Raw genomic sequence first — 20827 nt, 5'->3', positions numbered from 1 at the left:
CCACACTTTTCCTGTGTAAATTAAATCCGTTCAGCAGATAGGGGCACCACGATCAACAATATGGTTTGCCCTTAAATAATAAAAACAAATGCATAAACAAATAAAAATACAAGAAAAATTTAATAAAACATATAAATTAATAAATGACTTTAAATACAAATACAAAAAAAAATCAAATACATAAATAGATTGAAAAAAATAATCCTTTGAATTTTTGGACTGAGGTATTGCATGATTTGTTGAACTTCTAGCGATGTCAGTTCGAACGTGAGCATTTTTCATATTTTCCTTTAAAAAAATGCTACTTCAGAGGCTACTTTGAAACTGTTGATGCGTGTTAAAGACAACTTTTTACCCCCTCCTCTTTTCCAGAGTTCACCGCCCTTGTGAAAGAGTAGTCGCCATTGAAGACTGACTCACAGACCACCTCCTGATCATCCCGGCATCCTGACCCCCACCCCACCCCAACACACACACACATGCATGAATGCAAATACAGTAGACACACACACAAACACTTAAAAATGCCCCCCGACCATACGTACATTCATCTCATGTTCTCCTTTTTATACAAACTGTTCTTGTTTCCGCTTATGTATAGAGGTAAAAACCCGCCTGCAGGAACACACTAGACCTTGCATTTCAAAGCAAAGTAGCGATTATAAGAGAGATAACCTAATTTCCCTCCGTGCTTCATCCCCTTATTTATCTTTTCTCCCTCTTCTCGAGTGCTTTCTCCCTCTCCGTCACCACTCCATCCATCTATACAGCCATCCACCCAGTAATGAGATGTGTTACTATCACGCCATGAGAAGAAAGCGGTCAAGCTGTGAATATAAAGAAATTAAATGGAGATAAGAACGCCTGGACGATAACTGACTCTTCTGTTTGCTTCTTTGATGGATACGTTATACTTTCTGCTCGTGTTTCCACCCAAACCAATACCATATACCTTGATGCACAAAGCGCTGCAGTGCATGAAAACAAAGCCATAATAAAATCAAATTTAGCAGCGGTGCTGGGCTAATTCAACAGAAACATACTTTGAAGCCATTAGCACAATTGGATTCATACTGAGGTTCAATTTAGGTTAAGTATCCCCGGCGGAAGACCCGAACAGGCAATGTGGGATTGTGTTTTGTAGGCCAATTTACTGCCTGAGCAAATAAACCCAGAGTCCAAACATGGACAAAAGCGCTGTTTGATTCACGTCAATTGAAAACAAAACAAGGCAAAATTATATAACACATTCATGTTAGAATTATATTTCAATAAACAGCATTTATTACAGCATTTCATTTAATGGATTCCATTGTATGTACAACCATAATAACTTTAGGGGTTCCACTTGGAAAAAAAAAAAAATCATGTATTTTTTTTAATAACTCCATTAAACATGTTATACAGAAACACATACAAAGAACTTGGCATCGAGCACACAGACTATTGGCAACATAAATACAATGATACCTTTTATTACAAGACCATAATTAGGACGAGCGGTTAAAAAGACCATGAAAACATGCACTGTTGTACAGTGGGGCAAAAAAGTATTTAGTCAGCCACCGATTGTGCAAGTTCTCCCACTTAAAATGATGACAGAGGTCTGTAACTTTCATCATAGGTACACTTCAACTGTGGGAGACAGATTGTGAAAAAAAATCCAGGAATTCACATTGTAGGAATTTTGAAGAATTTATTTGTAAATTATGGTGGAAAATAAGTATTTGGTCAACCATTCAAAGCTCTCACTGATGGAAGGAGGTTTTGGCTCAAAATCTCACGATACATGGCCCCATTCTTTCTTTCCTTAACACGGATCAATAGTATACTAAAATGGATACATGGATGATACAGCAGAGGATCTGGAAAATGCCATGTGGTCAGATGAAACCAAAATAGAACTTTTTGGTATAAACTCAACTCGTCGTGTTTGTGGAAGAAGAATACTGAGTTGCATCCCAAGAACACCACACCTACTGTGAAGCATGGGGGTGGAAACATCATGCTTTGGGGCTGTTTTTCTGCTAAGGGGACAGGACGATTGATCCGTGTTAAGGAAAGAATGAATGGGGCCATGTGTCGTGAGATTTTGAGCCAAAACCTCCTTCCATCAGTGAGAGCTTTGAATGGTTGACCAAATACTCATTTTCCACCATCATTTACAAATAAATTATTTAAAATTCTTACCATGTGAATTCCTGGATTTTTTTTCACATTGTGTCTCTCACAGTTGAAGTGTACCTATGATGAAAATTACAGACCTCTGTCATCATTTTAAGTGGGAGAACTTGCACAACCGGTGGCTGACTAAATACTTTTTCGCCCCACTGTATATAGAAGTTAAGTTAAAGTGCCAATGATTGTCACACACACACACACACACACACACACACACACACACACACACACACACACACACACACACACACACACACACACACTAGGTGTGGTGAAATTATTATTTGCATTTGACCCATTGCCCTTGATCACCCCCTGGGAGGTGAGGGGAGCAGTGGGCAGCAGCGGTGGCCGCGCGCGGAAATAATTTTTGGTGATATAACCCCCAATTCCAACCCTTGATGCTAAGTGTCAAGCAGTGAGGTAATTGGTCACATTTTTATAGTGTTTGGTATGACTCGGCCGGGGTTTGAACTCACAACCTACCGATCTCAGGGCGGACACTTTAATCACCAGTGGTTCTCAAACTGTGGTACATGAACCATACCCAGAACTATAAAAATATGACTCATTATCTCCCTGCTTGGCACTCATTATCAAGGGTTGGAATTGGGGGTTAAATCACCAAAATGATTCCCGAGCGTGACCACTGCTGCTGCTCACTGCTCCCCTCACCTCCCATGGGGCGGAACAAGGGGATGGGTCAAATGCAGAGGGTAATTTCCCCACACCTAATGCATGTGTGACTATCAGTGGTACTTTAAATTTACCTTTTAACTAAGCTCCATCTTTTGCAAGGGTCTGCAACCCTCAGCTAGTTGGCTTTCTTGTTGTAGCTCCCTCAGATTTTCTTTTTAACCCCAAATTGAGAAAAGCTAGCATTTTTATAATTTCCAATTGTCTGTGAGGCCGTGAAACTGCGCACAGGATGAGTCCTGAGGCACAAGGGAGAGACGTAAAAGAGACTGGAAGTCTGTGTTTAGTTCAGCTTCTGCGGTGTGCAAACCCTTGGGTAAGCTAACCATGAATACTTGTGGGGGGAAAAAGAGAAGAAAAAAAAAATTCACATGATTTATTGGTTTTATTGTAAAATTAATACAAAAAAAAAAAACATTTTAAAAGTTATAAGCTGTCTTCGGTTTTGTGGCTCTGTACTATTTTTCCTTTATTGGAAAAAGTTTGTCAAAGTCTAAGTCCTAAGGTTGCAGACCCCTTATCTAGTGGTGCACCAAAGAATCACTTGATCAAAGTACAGGTTTAATTTTTTTTTATGGATAGGTTGATTGGCAACACGAAATGGTCCCTAGTGTGTGAATGTGAGTGTGAATGTTGTCTGTCTATCTGTGTTGGCCCTGCGATGAGGTGGCGACTTGTCCAGGGTGTACCCCGCTTTCCGCCCGATTGTAGCTTCGATCGGCACCAGCGCCCCCAGCAAACCCCAAAGGGAATAAGCGGTAGAAAAGGGATGGATGGATATTCAAACACAGTGGTACTGTTCAAACTGTGTGTAATGTTACAGTGGCCAAAAACGTTAAAGGGGAACTGCACTTTTTTGGAAATTTGCACAATCAAACATTTAAACACCTTCATGGATTGAAACATATCGTGTTTGTTTATGTAGAGTCCAATCTGTGTTCTATGTTTCAATTTCCTCACCTTAGCTGGAAGTCCCAAACCTGTTGGACTGTTTACAGTCATTTGCGATACAGACGAGGCTCCGACCTGTCGTTGGTGGATGTGGGCTTCAACTTCACTGTTGCAAACGGGTTGGTGCCCCTTGAGAGTAGAAAGTACAAAAGAGGAGTTAAGGCGTGATTGCATAACTGCATTGCATATTCTGCTCATGCACCATCAATATGGGATCAACTGTGTCTGAAGATACAGGAATGCTTACGTTTGGCGGCGCCCAAGTGGGGAAGGGGTATGTGGAAAGTTTTGTAAAGTTTGCAAAAAATTCTGCCGTTTAAAGACACGCGGTGGAAAATGCATGTAATTAATACTTTTAAAAAATGATGTCGTGGATATGAAATAAATATGGCCGTGAAAGTTAAAAATTGTGGGTGTTGTAATCAAATTTACATTGTCAAGGTCGATTTATGTATACCGTATTTCCTTGAATTACCTGCCTTGAATTACTGCCGGGTCAAACTCGCTTCCCAAAATAATTAGTGCATGCTTAGTATTACTGCCTGGCCAAACTTGTGACGTCACGAGTGACACTTCCCCTGTCATCATTTTAAAAATGGGGGAGGCTGATTTCAATACCGGTAATTTGAAATCGCATAAAGGGAAAAAGATTAAGAGCTATTCAGTAGGATTTGAGGTCCAAGTTTACATCACACTCAAATTTTTACTGCATACCTTTGGTAAGTGCCGGAGTGAGAAGGGGTTTTAAAATAATTAGCGCATGCTTACTTCTACCGCACGCCTTTGGCAAGCGCAGGAGTGAGAGGAGGTTTTAAATTACTTAGCGACCCGGCGGCAATTCAAGTAAATACGGTATAGCACAATTTTAAAGCACACTACTGCACCCAAGTGCTGTACGGATTAAAACATAAAGGTAAAACGTTTAAAATAATGGTAATAATTACAGATGTCCAATAATGGCTTTTTTGCCGATATCCGATATTCCGATATTGTCCAACTCTTAATTACCGATTCCAATATCAACCGATACCGATATATACAGTCGTGGAATTAACACATTATTATGGCTAATTTTGTTGTGATGCCCCGTTGGATGCATTAAACAATGTAACAAGGTTTTCTAAAATAAATCAACTCAAGTCATGGAAAAAACTGCCAACATGGCACTGCCATATTTATTATTGAAGTCACAAAGTGCATTCATTTTTTTGAACATGCTTTAAAACAGCAGCTTGGAATTTGGGACAAGCTCTCCCTGAGAGAGCATGAGGAGGTTGAGGTGGGCGGGGTTGGGGTGGGGGGCTAGGGGGTAGCGGGAGTGTATATTGTAGCATCCCGGAAGAGTTATAGCTGCAAGGGGTTCTGGGTGTTTGTTCTGTTGTGTTTATGTTGTCCCGAAATGTGTTTGTCATTCTTGTTTGGTGTGGGTTCACAGTGTGGCGCATATTTGTAACAGTGTTAAAGTTGTTTATACGGCCACCCTCAGTGTGACCTGAATGGCTGTTGACCAAGTATGCTTTGCATTCACTTGTGTGTGTGAAGAGCCATAGGTATTATGTGATTGGGCCGCCACGCATAAGAAGTGCCTTTAAGGTTTATTGGCGCTCTGTACTCCTCCCTACGTTTGTGTACACAGCGGCGTTTTAAAAAGTCATACATTTAACTTTTAGAAACTGATACCGATCATTTTGAAACCGATACCGATAATTTCCGATACTTCATTTAAAAGCATTTATCGGCCGATAATATCAGCAGCCCGATAATATCGGACATCCCTAGTAATAATAAAAATCACAATAAAAATAGAACATTTTAAACATAAAATACAGTTAAAAATTAATAAAAATTGTGAAAAAAAATGAAAGGTGGAAAATTTAAAATAACTACAAATTTTGATGTGCCTGATATCTGTGCCCTGGACATCTGGCCGGGGGTCGCTGGAAGCCGCCGTACTTTTAACATGGTGTGATTTTTAGGTGTAACGGTACAAAAAAAAACTGTTTACATGCTTACATTAACATGCTAACATTTAGCATGTGTGCTAACGACAGCATGCTAACAGCTAGCGCGTCTCACATTTTAAGTAACACAGCTGTAAGGTGTATGGCTGTGCAAATAGAGAAAAAAGTGTAAAATTAGAGGAAAAAGTTAGCATGCTTAAGTTAGCGTGCTAACAGAGAAAAAAGTGTCACATAACAGGTTGAATGATTGTAGGGTAAACAGTTGCAAAATTAGCTCTAAAAGCTCACACTTTTATGGTAGCATGTTAGCATGCTAACAGTTAGCTTGTTGGACATGCTAAGTTATATGACTGCAAGTTGTATCGCTGCGGAGTTAGAAAAAGAAAGTGTACAATTTGACAAAAAAATTTAGCACTGTGAACGTGCTAACATTAGCACACTAACAGTCAGCAGCTGTCACGTACCAAGTTATACGACTCTAGGGTAAAGTGTTGCAAAATTAGCTCAAAGCACTTTAGAAAGGTGGTAGATTAAAAAAGAATATTAAAAATCACAATATTTACAGAACATTCGATGAATAAAAATGTAAAAATAAAACTACAACATCCCTTGTGTTGTTAACTGGACTCTCGCGACTGTGTTGGATCCATTATGGATTAAACTTTCACAGTATCATGTTAGACCGGCTCGACATCCATTGCTTTCCTCCTCTCCAAGGTTCTCATAGTCACCGACGTCCCACTGGGTGTGAGTTTTCCTTGCCCTTATGTGGGCCTATCGAGGATGTCGTAGTGGTTCGTGTTGTGGTTTGTGCAGCCCTTTGAGACACTAGTGATTTAGGGCTATATAAGTAAACATTGATTGATTGATTGATTATCAAAAATGCAAAATGGTTCGTTCCACTTGGATAGCGGCAAACCAAACTTAGAGCACGCCACTCAACACAGACGTCATAAGGTCATCAAAGTTAACCTTAAAGCATTCACACACAGCACTGACATTTTGGAACAAGGATGGGGTGAAAATTGGTCAAAAAAATTGGTAGAAAGATAATGAAAATAGGTCAAAAATATAATACATCTATTTACGGTAGCATTGGATGAAATTAAGTTTAAGTCTCACTTGTGCATCTCACTGCACATAACAGTGGTGTGTTCAAAACCCCTCAATCACCATTTTTTAAAGACAGGGGGAGACTTTATTCCCAGGAGATGCACTGAGAATAATAAAAAAAAATGTTTTGTTGTTTGTCGATGCATAATGCAAACATATGCATGTATTAGTTATTGCGTTTTTGGCTGTGTTTTACTTTTGTAACTGTATGTAGAAATAGCCCCTATGAAGTGGCAGCTGGTTGCATCAGCTTTGTGATCCTTTAGGTCGTTCATGTCCTTGTGTTCTTTGACGTTGCCCTCTTTTTTTCAAAACAAGATGGCGCTGTGCTCTCTCGTCGTGTTGTTTACTTGTTTAATAATAATATAATGATACTGATTTGGTGGATTAAAAGCTTCCTACTCTGTAACTGTCAACTGGTTGGTAGGTTGGTAAGAAATTATAAATGGGTAATTGGTGGGTAGATTTTGGAATAAATTGTATTGTACAGTATTTTGTATATTATATGATGACGTTTATTTCAACTGTAGGTCCCTATCAATAAACTCTATGCTTCTAAGGATTGCAGAATGGATTCCAATGTTACCAAAAGAAAAAAAATATGTAATATGAAATTATGTCTGTAAATAAATAACTAAATAAATCACCACTTTGAAGTAAAGTAAACTTGATTTATAACAAGGGTGTCAAACTCATTTTAGATCGGGGGCCACATAGAGAAAAATCTACTCCCAAGTGGGCCGGATTTTCTTTGTTTAAAAATACAACAAGTACAAATCATAATGTCGTTGTTGTTGTTTTGTACACTCACATGTTAATAGTTGTCTACCTTTGTCGTTATTTATACTTTCTGAATAAATTATGTGACAATGTTCACTAGTCAACTCATTGGTGTTCATTTACAATCTATTAAGATTAAAAAATGATATCAAAATCAAATTACAGTATGTTATTTATGTAGTTTGATTGTTTTCCTCGACTGGTGCACTAACATCATGTGGTTTATTTTTTTGTACATATGTAGCATCATCTACAAAGACAGATAGGGGCGGTATAACTCGGTTGGTAGAGTGGCCGTGCCAGCAACTTGAGGGTTCAAGGTTCGATCCCCGCTTCTGCCAACCTAGTCACTGCCTTTGTGTCCTTGGGCAAGACCCTTTACCCGCCTGCTCCCAGTGCCACTAACACTGGTTTGAAAAAATGTAACTTAGATATTGGGTTTCACTATGTAAAGCGCTTTGAGTCACTAGAGAAAAGCACTATATAAATATAATTCACTTCACTAATTCACAAACAATTGCTGTTATGACACCTAGTGGACACATTTAGAACAGCAGTTTTTTTCATTCAAAAATTTCGGCTTATTTTGATACTAATGACAAGTTAAATGATGACCTTATTTCCATTCCTGTTTTGGCCACTTAATATTGATTTTTTTTCAAAACAAAACCACATTATTGAGGAAGATCAGTCAAGATATGTTTAAAAATTCAAAAACCTTTTTACATGTGTTTTAAAAAGCTGGTCTCAACTAAACCAATGCAAGTGTTTTAGTGCATGTAAGCACACCAAGTGTGTGCGTATGGGGTGGGTTTAGGGTGGCAGAATTGTGTGTGGGGTCCCAAGGGCATACCAGATATTATTTCAGGAGCACAAAACCTGTTAAAATGTTTCAGTGTTGGCTAAGCAACAATTTTCCACTTAGATTGTGACATGTTTGCGATATATTCATGGCAGAATACTGCGGGAAAGTGTTTATGACTTACTTTGGAAAGAGTTCGGGTCTTGAGCCATGTTCCTGGGGTCGCTGTAGAAGAAATATGAGAAGGGTATCAATAGTGGGGTCACACAGACACGCACTCGTTAAGGCAGGGCTGTCCAAAGTGCTGCCTGAGTGGCATTACTCCTTGCGTTTCCTTTCATTTTTGCATTATTATGGATATAAAAAGAAATAAACAAATTGCAAAAATGGAAGAAAATCAAGCAAAAAGGCACAATGTGAAAATAAAAATGTACTACACAAAGTAATACCACAAAGCCAATGTTGTTGTTTTCTTTCCAGGCCTAGTTCACACTGCAGGTCAATTCCGATTTTTGTGCACATATGTGACCTCTGATCGAATTTTTTCACGTCAGTCCGAACAGCGCCATTCCAAATCTTTAAAATCCGACCCAGGCCGTTTTTGTATGCAGAAATAAATTTGATATACAATACAGGCCAAAAGTTTGGACACACCTTCTCATTCAATGTGTTTCCTTTATTTTCATGACTTTCACATTGCTGATAGTCACCGAAGGCATCAAAACTATGAATGAACACATGTAGGGTTATGTACTTAACAAAAAAAAGGTGAAATAACTGAAAATATGTTTTGTATTCTAGTTTCTTCAAAATAGCCACCCTTTGCTCTGATTGCTGCTTTGCACATCCTTGGAATTTTCTGGATGAGCTTCAAGAAGTAGTCACCTGAAATGGTTTTCACTTCACAGGTGTCAGTTTTGATGCCTTCAGTGACAATCTACAATGTAAATAGTTATGAAAATAAAGGAAACATATTGAAATGTAAAGGTGTGTCCAAACTTTTGGCCTGTATTGTGTATATATATACATATACATATATATATATTTATTGTTTGTTTGTTTTACTTTTGTAGCTGCATGTAGAAATGGCTGGTTGCATCAGCTCTGCTCTTTTAATGTCTTTAATGTCCTTTGGTGTTTCCCTCTTACACACATGCTTATGTGTGCCATATCTATGAGATTTTTTTTCCCTTGGCCTCAGTCTGGACTACCTCTCCAGGGGCCCCCATCCCTAGCGTTTTCCAGTTTCTCACCTTTTTTTGTAAGGGGCGCCGGAAGTTGGCAGACCCATCAGCGAGCCTGTTCTGTATCCCTTTAATGTTTGGCTCCCTGTAATGTGATTGTGCTGACAATCTTAATTTCCCCTCGGGGATTAATAAAGTATTTCTGATTCTGATTCTGATATGTCCTCAATGTGAACGCTCCTGCGCTAAGGTCGCATTTATCCGACCAGAATGTTGTCAAAAAACGATGAGCTTCATAATAGACAGTTAAAAAATAAATACTTGAAAACGGAGAAGGAAAAAGGTGAAAATAAAAAGTTTTAGGAACTTATGTGGTATAGCTCGGTTGGTGGAGTGGCCGTTCGATTCCCACTTACGCCATCCTAGTCGCTGCCGTTGTGTCCTTGGGCAAGACACTTTACCCACCTCCTCCCAGTGCCCCCCACACTGGTTTAAATGTAACTTAGATATTGGGTTTCACTATGTAAAGTGCTTTGAGTCACTAGAGAAAAGCGCTATATAAATATAATTCACAAATTCACATGTGAACGTTTCCGACTGCACAGAAACGCTCTTCGAGCAGACAAAGAAAATTGTCCCGAAAAACTGCCAGTGTCAAAATACTTGTCTTTTCCCATCTTAATCTTCTTCATGCAGTAATTTAGTTCAGAAAATGTTGACTTTAAGGCACAAAATCCTTGAAATTGCCACAAATGCGCCAGTACCGAGACCGACTCGAGCTGAAGAAGCCATGTTTACTTCCATAAACACTGCAGTGCGTGTGACGTCATGACATCATGCTCGCATGCGGGTCAGATTGCATTCACATTAGAAATCGCTTATTTGGGGGGGGGAGGGTGAACGACCACTAAAAAGATAAAATTTGACAAGAAAATCCAAATTGGACATCTGACCTTGCAGTGTGAACGTCGCCTGTGGAAAATGTTTGGACACCTCTGACTGAAGGAGTCTACAGTTTGGTTTTGACTTCATCCCCCATTCCGCACCATGTTCATGCACTCCCACCAGGCTCAAAAACAGTGACAGACCCTGCAAACCATGCACAATCACCTCGTTTTCGGAGGTGATTGAGCTTCTGCTGGCTGTTCTCATTCATGATTTCTGCCTCTATTTTTTTCAGCTCACTTATTTTTTCTTTGTATCTCTTGGAGAGATACAAAGAAAAAAATGAGTGAGCTGAAATCACTCACTTTTACTCAAAGACGTGCCCCGAAAAAAAAAAAAAAAAAAAAACTGGCCGGACAATTTAAGACCATTGAGTACTGAACTGAATTTAAGACCATTTTAGGAATTTCTAATAAATGTAATACTTTTTAAGGCCTTAATTTTAGATACATGAATTTAAGACTTTTTAAGACTTTTTAAGGATCCGCGGATACCCTGTTCTTCGATGCAGATGGAATTTGGAACGAGCCAGGCGTGAATTCAGGTACATGATTAATTTATTAATACACTAAATACAAAAAAGCAAAACAAAATGCGCGATTGGTGGCGGATAATAATCTATACTAAACTTAAAACAAAACAGCACAATGGCATGACTATCTGCAAATAAACAAAATATACTATCAATGATACACAACAAACCGAAAACTTGCACAGAGGCATAAATACAAACAAAAACTTACTTGGTGTGGACAAAACCGAAAAGCATGGCATGAAGGTTGGAGCAGCAAGCAGTAAGCATAAGCAAAGTTCCCAGGCCGAGGAACAGAAAACAAATTATTTAAATAGACTATGATGATGAGAAACAGGTGTGGGACTGAGGGCAGGGGCGTGACTTGGAGACCAGGTGGAAACTAATGCGTAACTATGGAAACAAACAAAACGGGAAACGAGTCCAAAAACAAAACGTAAACATGATCAAACATAAAACTGGTTTACAGGCGTGACAATAAAAAAGTAAGCATTTAGAACTTTTTTTTGTGATTGTTTTTTAATCATTATTTATTTCAAGTTATTACAGTATGTCACTATATACATATTTTTATATTTATTTCCTATCAATTTTGACCAAAGCGAGTGCATTTCAAATCCTTACAAACACTTGTTATTTCATATGTTGGCCAGAGGAGAACACTTCACATTTTTAGACACACTTGTTATTTCATATGTTGACCAGAGGGGGAGTACTTTTAAAACCGACAGTCAATTTCAAAAATCCCTCCTTTTTGGGACCACCCTAATTTCGATAAATTTCATCGTCAAGGGTACAAATGAGACTTTCGCTATTACATGCAATGGTTTTCCGTATTGGGACTATGATTTGGGTCCTAACTTGTTCACTGGTCCTCATATGGAAGGTACTTTTCCTTGTTGATGTCTCAAGAAGGATAGAAATACAAGAAAACACACACACACACACACACACACACACACACACACACACACAACATTCTTGTATTTGTTACCTCATTGAGACCTCCGAAAAATGCCTTCCCCTTTAGGACCACCCTTTCTCGATATACAAAGATTGGTATTTACAACAATAATAATATGTACATACTATGCAAATATAAAAAAAAGTAAACTTTACGTAATTTATTATTTTTTTATTAATTTTGGCCAAAGGGGGCGCATTTCAATTCATTACACACACTTGTTATTACATATGTTGGCCAGAAGGAGAGCACTTCAACTTTTTAGAAACACTTGTTATTTCATATGTTGATAAGAGGGGGAGCAGTTTTAAAACCAACACAGTCAATTTGAAAAATCCCTCCTTTTCGGGACCAGCCTAATTTGGACAGATTTCACCACCAGGGGGTGCAAATGTGACATTCTCTATTAGATGCAATGGTTTTCTGTATTGGGACCATGATTTCGGTCCATATGGAAGTTACTTTTCCTTGTTGATGTCTCAAGAAGGACAGAAATACACACACACACACACACACACACACACACACACACACACACACACACACACACACACACACACACACACCAACATTCTTGTATTTGTTACCTTCTTGAGACCTCCGAAAAATGCCTACCTTTTTAGGAACACCCTTTCCAGATATGTAAAGATTTGTATTTACAGCATTATTAATATATACACACTATGAAAATATAAAAAACGGTAAGGTAAATGTAAGTTAAAGGTAAGGTAAAGGTATTTATTTTACATTTTCTTAATTTTGGCCAAAGAGGGAGACATTTTTTATTAGATGCAATGGTTTTCCGTATTGGCACCATGATTTACGGTCCTAACTTGTTCACCGGTCCTCATATGGAAGGCATTTTTCCTTGTTGTTGTCTCAAGAAGGGTAGAAATACAAGAACACACACACAGTTCTTCAATCATACAATGTCAACAGCTGGAGCTTCCACCCTGCATCCACCAGAAAGAGGGATGAGGCGACATGGAGAACAGCACCTTGTCACATTTCCCCTGCTGGACAGAAGGGTGAATTGCAACAAAATCCAACAAAAGTCTTCTTCCTTTGTCAAAATGTCAAAAAAAGACAAATAACGGCTTCACTTTAGGATAGCCAGTGTGTGATAACTATTAGTGTAGATAAATACCTTCACATTATATGATGTTAAACAATAAAATACTGCAACAGAATTAGGAAAAAAGTCACACTTTAGAAGACCGATCCAACATTCATTGATCACTAAAGTCATGAGTGACTTTAAACGGTCTTTTTCTGAGAAAGCCCTGAAGCAAACTGCAATAATTCCGCTTGTGAAGCCGGCAAAAAGAGAGAGAATCCATCGATTCAGGCAGACTGATCAATACACGCTGTCAGATTGTGATACCTTTTTTTCCGGATAAGCCTCTGGCCTCCTGTCCGACATGCCTGTTTGCATCTCGGAGCTTTTATTTGAAGACTGAGATGGTGGTGGAGGCGGCGGCGGAGGCGGGGCGGCGCTTCTTGACGTGTCCGTGCGGCTGCTCACGCTGCTTCTTGCCCGGGGAGTGGAACTACTGAAAGCACACATTGTTGAATAAATAGCTGAAGTAACGTTACAATATTGGACTTGCACAGAGAGAAGTGGAAATTGAAGAAGCAAAAAGGAATTGGTCCTCCCTTTGCAAATAAACTTGGCAGCTTCCACTCCTCTGGGAGGACATTCAGTGCATCCGGAAAGTATAAGTACTTTTTTCCATATGCTACAGCCTTATTCCAAAATGGAATGCAGGTATTTTGTCCTCAAAATTCTACATACAATACCCATGAATGAGAATCTGAAAAAATTAGATTTTTTTTCTTTAGAATTTTTTGCTAATTTGTTACAAATAAAAAAACTAAGAAATCAAACATACATAAGTATTCACAGCCTTTGCCATAAAAGCTCAAAAGTGAGCCATCCTTGAGATGTTCCTACAGCTTAATGGAGTCCCATTGTGGTGAATTGAGCCGGTTGGACATGATTTGGAAAGGCACACACCTGTCTGTGCATAAGGTGCATGGCAGAGCACAAACAAAGAGCTTAAAGGAAATGAGATTTTCTTATCTAAACGGAGATAGCTGGTCCATTCTATGTGTCATACTTGATCATTTCGCAATATTGCCATATTTTTGCTGAAAGGATTTAGTAGAGAACATCGACAATAAAGTTTGCAACTTTTGGTCGCTAATAGAAAAGCCTTGCCTCTACCGGAAGTCCCAGACGATGACGTCACCCGTTGATGGCTCCTGACATATTCACATTGTTTTTAATGGGAGCCTCCAACAAAAAGAGATATTCGGACCGAGAAAACAACAATTTCCCCATTAATTTCAGCGAGGATGAAAGATTTGTGTTTGAGGATTTTGATAGCGACGGACTAGAAAAAAAGTTAAAATAAATAACGCAATTGCATTGGGACGGATTCAGATGCTTTTAGTCACATTTACTAGGATAATTCTGGGAAATCCCTTATCTTTCTATTGTGTTGCTAGTGTTTTAGTGGGATTAATAGTACCTGATAGTCGGAAGGGTGTATCCACGGGTGTGTTGACGCCAGTGTCTGATGGAAGTCGACGGCAGCTGTATGGACGGCGCAAGTTCAGCTGATCTCTGGTAAGTGGCGACTTTTTACCACAATTTTCTCACCGAAAACTGCTGGTTGACATTTGGTCGGGATCCATGTTCGCTTGACCGCTCTGATCCATAGTAAAGTTTCACCTCCGGGAATTTTAAACAAGGAAGCACCGTGTGTTTGTGTGGCTAAAAGGCTAAAGCTTCCCAACTCCATCTTTGTACTTTGACTTCTCCATTAATTGAACAAATTGCAAAAGATTCAGCAACACAGATGTCCAAAATACTGTGTAATTATGCGGTTAAAGCAGACGACTTTTAGCTGTGTGTGTGCGCCGCGCTCAAATTTCCTAACAGTCCGTGACGTCACGCGTACACGTCAGCATTCCGCGACGTTTTCAACAGGACACTTCGCGGGAAATTTAAAATTGCAATTTAGTAAATTAAAATGGCCGTATTGGCATGTATTGCAATGTTAATATTTCATCATTGATATATAAACTATCAGACTGCGTGGTGGGTAGTAGTGGGTTTCAGTAGGCCTTTAAGACTAGAAAATAAGCTGGGGATCCAGGGGCCACGGGGCCCCAGCCAAGTTGAGGGACAATGGGGGCATTAGCTAACTTCCTTCATCTGAATAGCCATTTGTGAGTTTTATAGCATGAAATAACAAACATCTTGCAGTCAGATTGTTTATGTTTCAAAATGATTCAACTATTCAATGTCAAAATATAAAGAGCAGAAATAATTAACAAAATGTCAGCTACTGTCTTGTTGTAAAACACCAATGAAAATGAAAGTTAGCATTTAGACAGGCTACACTGTAGCTAAAGTCATCACGTCTGTCACAATCATGTGTGTTCTTAAATGTTTAAGTACCAATGATCGTCACACACACACCAGGTGTGGTGAAATTTGTCCTCTGCATTTGACCCATCCCCTTGTTCACCCCCTGAGAGGTGAGGGGAGCAGTGAGCAGCAGTGGTGGCCGTGCCCGGGACTAATTTTTGGTGCTTAAACCCCCAATTCCAACTTTTAATACTGAGTGCCAAGCAGGGAGGTAATGGGTCCCATGTATATCCTCTTTGGTATGACTCGACCCAGGGTTTGAACTCACAACCTACCGATCTCAGGGCGGACACTCTAACCCAGCAGTTTTGATTTGGGCCTACATGGTAAACAACTAAAAGGAATGTGGCAAACATTGTGCTTTCCAGACACATACATTCGTCTAAATGTGGCCAAGTAGACGTATTGTGGGTTTCATGAATGTCATCTACATCTAGGGAAGAGAATCCCTCTGCCATCGTCCACTAGTTTTCTTAATTTATAAGAATATTCCCTCTTCTCTTCTCCGACTCTCTTGTCGTCATTTGGGATGTCTGTTGTGATTTCCCTTCCTCTGATTGGCCTGTCCCTAATGTTTTGCCCTAATCCTAACCAATCATGACTCATTATATAAACCAGTGGTGTCAAACTCAAATACAGAGCGGGCCAGAATTTGAAACTGAACAAATCCGCGGGTCAAGTTTGAACAAATGAACCTTTTAATAGGGACCCAAACAAGTTTTGCATTGAATATAGAACAAGCAAGGCTTATATAACGTTATAACGACATGCAAAATCGAATTTCAAATAATAATGATAATAATAAAAAAATATCAATGGCATATCAAGTAAAATTTAAATAAAAAATGAATGCCTCTTTTGTATTTGCAGCCTTCTGAGGTAAATATCAAAATAAACTTTTTCCACAGGCTAATAATACATTTTAAAATAAAACAACAACAATGAATGAATCAAACATTCAAGCTTTGAAGTAGCAAGAGAAAGTGCATGAATAAAATGTTAATTATTGCTATTTTGGACATCTGTGTTGCTGAATATTTTGCAATTTGTTCAATTAATAATGGAGACTATAAAGAGGAATGCTGTTGGTAGAAAGCGGTGTATTGCAGCTGCCTTTAGCAACCAAAACACAGCCGGTGTTTCTTTGTTTGTTGTGAAGCTTTAATATGGAACAGAGCGGTCAAGCGAACATGTTTCTCTACCACATGTCGACCGGCAGGTTTTGGTGAGAAAGTTGTGGTAATAAGTCGGCTCTTACCGGAGACATCGGCGGAGCTTGTGTCGTTCTTCCTGCAGCAGCTGTCAAATAGGCAGCTGTGACTTTCTTGGCTCCTCCATGGTTTCCATCAGAGACACTGGCGGTCACCAAACCCCTCCGACTTTCAGGTATGACTTTATAATCTCACTAAAACACTAGTAACACAATAATCAGATAAGGTATTTTCCAGAATTATCCTAGTAAATGTGTCTAATAACATCTGAATCGCTCCCAATGCCGTCGCCCTTTTTTTTTTCTTCTAGTGCTTCAAACTAACTTTCCTCATCCATGAATCTTTTATCCTCGCTCAAATCAATGGGGAAATCGTCGCTTTCTCGGTCCGAATCGCCCTTGCTGCTGGTGGCTATGATTGTAAACAATGTGAGGATGTGAGGAGCCCTACAACCCGTGACGTCAAGGGCACATCGTCTGCTACTTCCGGTACAGGCAAAGCTTTTTTATTAGCGACTAAAAGTTGCTGTTCTCTACTAAATCCTTTCAGCAAAAATATGGCAATATCGCGAAATGATCAAGTATGACACATAGAATGGACCTGCTATCCCCGTTTGAATAAGAAAATCTCATTTCAGTAGGCCTTTAAATAAATATCAACCATATATGGATAATTGATGTCAACATACTGAAAAAAGGTTCCCAATGGGGAACATTCCTAAGGACTAATTCAGAAGAAGTAAGAAGGGAGGCAAGATTGTTTTATTAATATCTCCGGCGTGCGGCAGTGGGAGAGTGGCCGACTTGAACCCGAGGGTCCCTGGTTCAATCCCCACCTAGTACCAACCTCGTCACATCCGTTGTGTCCTGAGCAAGACACTTCACCCTTGCTCCTGATGGGTACTGGTTAGCGCCTTGCATGGCAGCTCCCTCCTTCAGTGTGTGAATGTGTGTGTGAATGGGTAAATGTGGAAGTAGTGTCAAAGCGCATTAAATACCTTGAAGGTAGAAAAGCACAACCCATTTATTTATTTATTTATCACCACGCGTCCATGGTTCGATTCTCAAGACTCATGCAGATCCCAAACGCACAAAACAGGTACCAATAGGTAAGAAAAGTTTTTTTTTTAAACTATAGGTCCGATATTAAAGTTACGAGTAGGGACAGGCGATATGGCCTCAAATGTATATCATAGTATATGTGCAGCCTCCTGCGATAACGATATATCACAATATATTATCCATCCATCCATCCATCCATTCTTAATCGCAAGTGTCTCAAAGGGCTGCACAAGCCACAACGACATCTTCGGTTCAGATTCCACATCAGGGCAAGAAAAAACTTTGGAGGGGACCGGAAATGTGGAGTCATACCCCCTGGGCGACTGGTGCAATGGACGTTGAGTGGATCGAGTTAATAGTGTGAGAGTCCAGTCCATAGTTGGGCCAGCATTATGTACCTGTATTGTATTTTCCCTATCAAATGAATAAATAGATATAAAAAAAAATTAATGAAATTGCTGTGAAACATGTCGGAATAATAACGTTGCCGTGTCAGTTAGGTACCTAAATGCAGAATTCGATCAGAGGGGCGAGGCCCTGTTTTGCGTGAAGAAGCACATTAAAATGTAAATTATTGAACGACAAGGCGCTTCAGATAAAATTTTACGCCAATCACATATTTCTGGCAACTTCATGCTCTGTTACCGATTAGAATTTGAACACAAAATTACTCAAAAACCATCCCTGGTTGCTCTGTGGTCTTGGGTTTAAATCCTAGTCGCGGTAGAAATGTTGGCATGGTTTTTAAACTATGTTTTAATGATGAAAAAGGTTGTTTAATACGATAAACTTCAGCATTTAAATAAAAAATGTAGACTCCTACAAAATCATACTGATTTCCATGCTCTGTTACTGATTACAATATGAACACAAAATTATCAAACACCATACCTGGTTGCTCTGTGGTCTTAGGTTCAGATCCTAGTCGCAGTGGAAATGTTGGTATGGTTTTTAAACTACGTTTTAATGATGAAAAAGTTGTTTAATAGGCTAAACTTCAGGATTTTAATAAAAAATGTGGACTTCTTCAAAATCATACTGATTGTCCAAGATGTTAGATACTTTAACACGTGGTAGTTCCACCTCAATGGAAGTTATTACTACTTACATGGTACTGGGATACCCATGATTTCAGCCTTTCCTAGCTTCTCTTGGACAACTGATTTTAGACCTGGGTATTTGTCAAATTCTAGTTACGGCACTGGCTGTGATGTTTTTACATAACATACTCCTTAAAAAGTAGGTAGTTGAGCCTCTGCTTGATCGCCTTGAAACCCAAAGTCTGGGTATTTAGCTGTGACAGGTGTCCACTGTGACTGAACAAGTGCGTCATGGCGTCCCTCACAGCACTGGGTCACCCAAATATCTTAAATGGTCCACGCCGTTATTACCACAGGCCCGATTATTGGTCCAATAAAACCAATCAGTCAGACAGCCTGGGGAAAGCGGCACACTTACCGCATGTGAAAATAACTTTTTAAGAAGTAAGCACGGGTGTGGGCAAAGAGTTTCATCATTCATCATAGTATGTTCATCAACTACTCAGTGAAATGTACTGAGGTTCTTCACGCAATGCAAGAACTTTACCACAAGCATTATTAGTCCCCTGAGAGTAACTGATGCCCTTAATTATCTTCAAACACCACCAGCCAGTCCGAGCAGTTGTTTTATCCAGCTTGTAACGGATTAATACTGACAGATCAAAGCTGACATATCTGAGACTCCACTCTCCAAATGATTGAACAAAGATCCTCATTAATGAGAAGGACATAGCAGGAATTCTAAACAGATACCTTGCTATGTTTTTCAAATTGTGGCCTCTGATGGAGTGATCCTAAATTCGAGCTCTTAAATAAGAGGCATTTAAGTCACATCGTAAAACTCATTTGTATACTTGAGCATTTAAATAGACCCCCCTTTTAGACCAGTTTATATAAATGATAAATGGGTTGTACTTGTATAGCGCTTTTCTACCTTCAAGGTACTCAAAGCGCTTTGACACTACTTCCACATTTACCCATTCACACACACATTCACACACTGAAGGAGGGAGCTGCCATGCAAGGCGCCAACCAGCACCCATCAGGAGCAAGGGTGAAGTGTCTTGCTCAGGACACAACGGACGTGACGAGGTTGGTACTAGGTGGGATTTGAACCAGGGACCCTCGGGTTGCGCACGGCCACTCTCCCACTGCGCCACGCCGTCCCAATATGCCGTTTATTCTGCCTTGGGGGGAGACCCCACATCTGTGGTCCTCTCCAAGGTTTCTCATTGTCCCATTGGGTTGAGTTTTTTCTTGCCCTGATGTGAGATCTGAACCGAGGATGTCGTTGTGGCTTGTGCAGCCCTTTGAGACACTCGTGATTTGTGGGAGGGGGAGAGAGACAGGCTCGGTAGGGATGAAGTGCTGGCTGTCCAGAGTCGGGACCTGGGGTAGACCGCTCGCCTGTGCATAGGTTGGGGACATCGCTGCGCTGCTGACCTGCCTCCGCTCGGGATGGTCTCCTGCTGGCCCAACTATGGACTGGACTCTCACTAATATGTTAGATCCACTATGGACTGGACTCTCACAATATTATGCCAGATCCACTCAACGTCCATTGCACCGGTCGCCCTATGGGGCGTGGGGTCCCCACATCTGCGGTCCTCTCCTAAGTTTCTCATTGTCCCATCGGGTTGAGTTGTTCCTTGCCCTGATGTGAGATCTGAACCGAGGATGTCGTTGTGGCTTGTGCAGCCCTTTGAGACACTCGTGATTTAGGGCTATATAAACAAACAATGATTGATTGATTGATTGAAATATTTGTTTACCCCGAGTCAGCCGGCATAGGAAGGTCATCTACTTCTTCCACATAGGAGGCCGGGAACCATCCCTGCCTAAAAAAAAAGATACATATATATAAAGTTAATGATAACAATATGCATTGCACATAATTATAATGAGATCTAACCAGATGTGTTCCTCTACTCACCGTGAATTTTTCCCAGCGGCACGGCCGTAAAACC

The 20827-nt window shown here is 39.9% G+C and overlaps 2 protein-coding genes across 5 annotated transcripts in view; one reads left to right on the top strand and one right to left on the bottom strand.

The window, feature by feature from the left end:
* The window catches only part of pvalb6 (parvalbumin 6), a 146285-nt gene extending 145410 nt beyond the window's left edge, over window positions 1–875 (top strand). For all 3 annotated transcript variants that reach the window (XM_061885112.1, XM_061885111.1, XM_061885110.1), the window contains one exon: window positions 373–875. In XM_061885112.1, the coding sequence (XP_061741096.1) occupies window positions 373–398 (26 nt within the window). In that variant the 3' untranslated portion in view covers window positions 399–875. The remainder of the gene's footprint in view (window positions 1–372) is intronic.
* Window positions 1–20827, bottom strand: part of baiap2l2a (BAR/IMD domain containing adaptor protein 2 like 2a) — a 70273-nt gene that overhangs the window by 19395 nt on the left and 30051 nt on the right. Inside the window, exons 10-14 of one of the 2 annotated variants that reach the window (XM_061885109.1) lie at window positions 20794–20827; window positions 20633–20698; window positions 13494–13662; window positions 8669–8709; window positions 3838–3957 (exon numbers count right to left, since the gene is read on the bottom strand). The exon at window positions 20794–20827 is cut by the window's right edge and continues 171 nt beyond it. In XM_061885109.1, the coding sequence (XP_061741093.1) occupies window positions 3876–3957; window positions 8669–8709; window positions 13494–13662; window positions 20633–20698; window positions 20794–20827 (392 nt within the window). In that variant the 3' untranslated portion in view covers window positions 3838–3875. Of the gene's footprint in view, window positions 1–2571; window positions 3958–8668; window positions 8710–13493; window positions 13663–20632; window positions 20699–20793 lie in introns of those variants that run through there. The other variant, XM_061885108.1, reaches the window with a different exon arrangement.

Source organism: Nerophis ophidion, linkage group LG23 (genome assembly GCF_033978795.1).
Source record: "Nerophis ophidion isolate RoL-2023_Sa linkage group LG23, RoL_Noph_v1.0, whole genome shotgun sequence".
Lineage (NCBI taxonomy): Eukaryota > Metazoa > Chordata > Actinopteri > Syngnathiformes > Syngnathidae > Nerophis > Nerophis ophidion.
Note: the sequence above shows the minus strand (reverse complement) of the source record. Positions and strands in the feature narration are given on the sequence as shown.